Raw genomic sequence first — 730 nt, 5'->3', positions numbered from 1 at the left:
GAGCTAAGTGTATGAGTCTTCAAGTGTTTCTGAATTGGTTTCTTCCTCTGAGGAGATGTTTCTAAGTCTGGCAAGCTGGAAACAAAATTTTAAATCAGTTATCATATACATCACACTATCTTAAAATACTAACTATATCCCATAAATTTCATAAATACATGTCTAGATAAAAAACAACAACGTAAGGGTATATATTTCAGAGACACCCACAGCTTTCCAAATTGTAATTTTCTAATAATTACAAAGCAACAAGCAATAAGCAATTGCTTCTGTCTCCATGCTCTGGCCAAGGACAATCAACCTGCACCATGTATATTCCCAAAAGGATGAGCTTTGACTAGTTTCACTGGAGATGTCTTCAAGCTCTGTCTTGCCAGAATAAATATAGTGGAGGTTTGTTGGCTATTGCCAAGCAAGCCAAACTGATTACATGGGGTAATGGTGAACACTGGGTGTCTTGTAAAGTTTACAGATATTAGGACTTACTTATCATCAGAATCATCTGAAGAAGACAATATGTGAACTGGAGGTCCCATTCTTACAAACTGAAATCAAAATAAAGTATATAAATTGCTTGGGTTATTGCCTTTAATTAGCAAGGAATTCATGAGTTATTCATAATATAATTTTCATAACTTTGATCTAATCTAGTCATTTCACAGGGATACTTTATATCTTTAATATTAATTTTGGTAATTCTTGGGTTTCACACAACCACCCAACCTTGCAA

General features: G+C 34.2%; 1 protein-coding gene across 1 annotated transcript in view; it reads right to left on the bottom strand.

Moving 5' to 3' along the window:
• Window positions 1-730, bottom strand: part of LOC119581777 (crossover junction endonuclease EME1-like) — a gene marked incomplete at its 5' end in the record, with an annotated part of 6,029 nt that overhangs the window by 4,375 nt on the left and 924 nt on the right. Inside the window, 2 exon segments of the mRNA XM_037929908.1 lie at window positions 1-75; window positions 487-545. Of these exon segments, the coding sequence (XP_037785836.1) occupies window positions 1-75; window positions 487-545 (134 nt within the window).

This window comes from Penaeus monodon, chromosome 15, assembly GCF_015228065.2.
Source record: "Penaeus monodon isolate SGIC_2016 chromosome 15, NSTDA_Pmon_1, whole genome shotgun sequence".
Lineage (NCBI taxonomy): Eukaryota > Metazoa > Arthropoda > Malacostraca > Decapoda > Penaeidae > Penaeus > Penaeus monodon.
The sequence above is the reverse complement of the archived record's forward strand: the minus strand, read 5'-3'. Positions and strand labels throughout refer to the sequence as shown.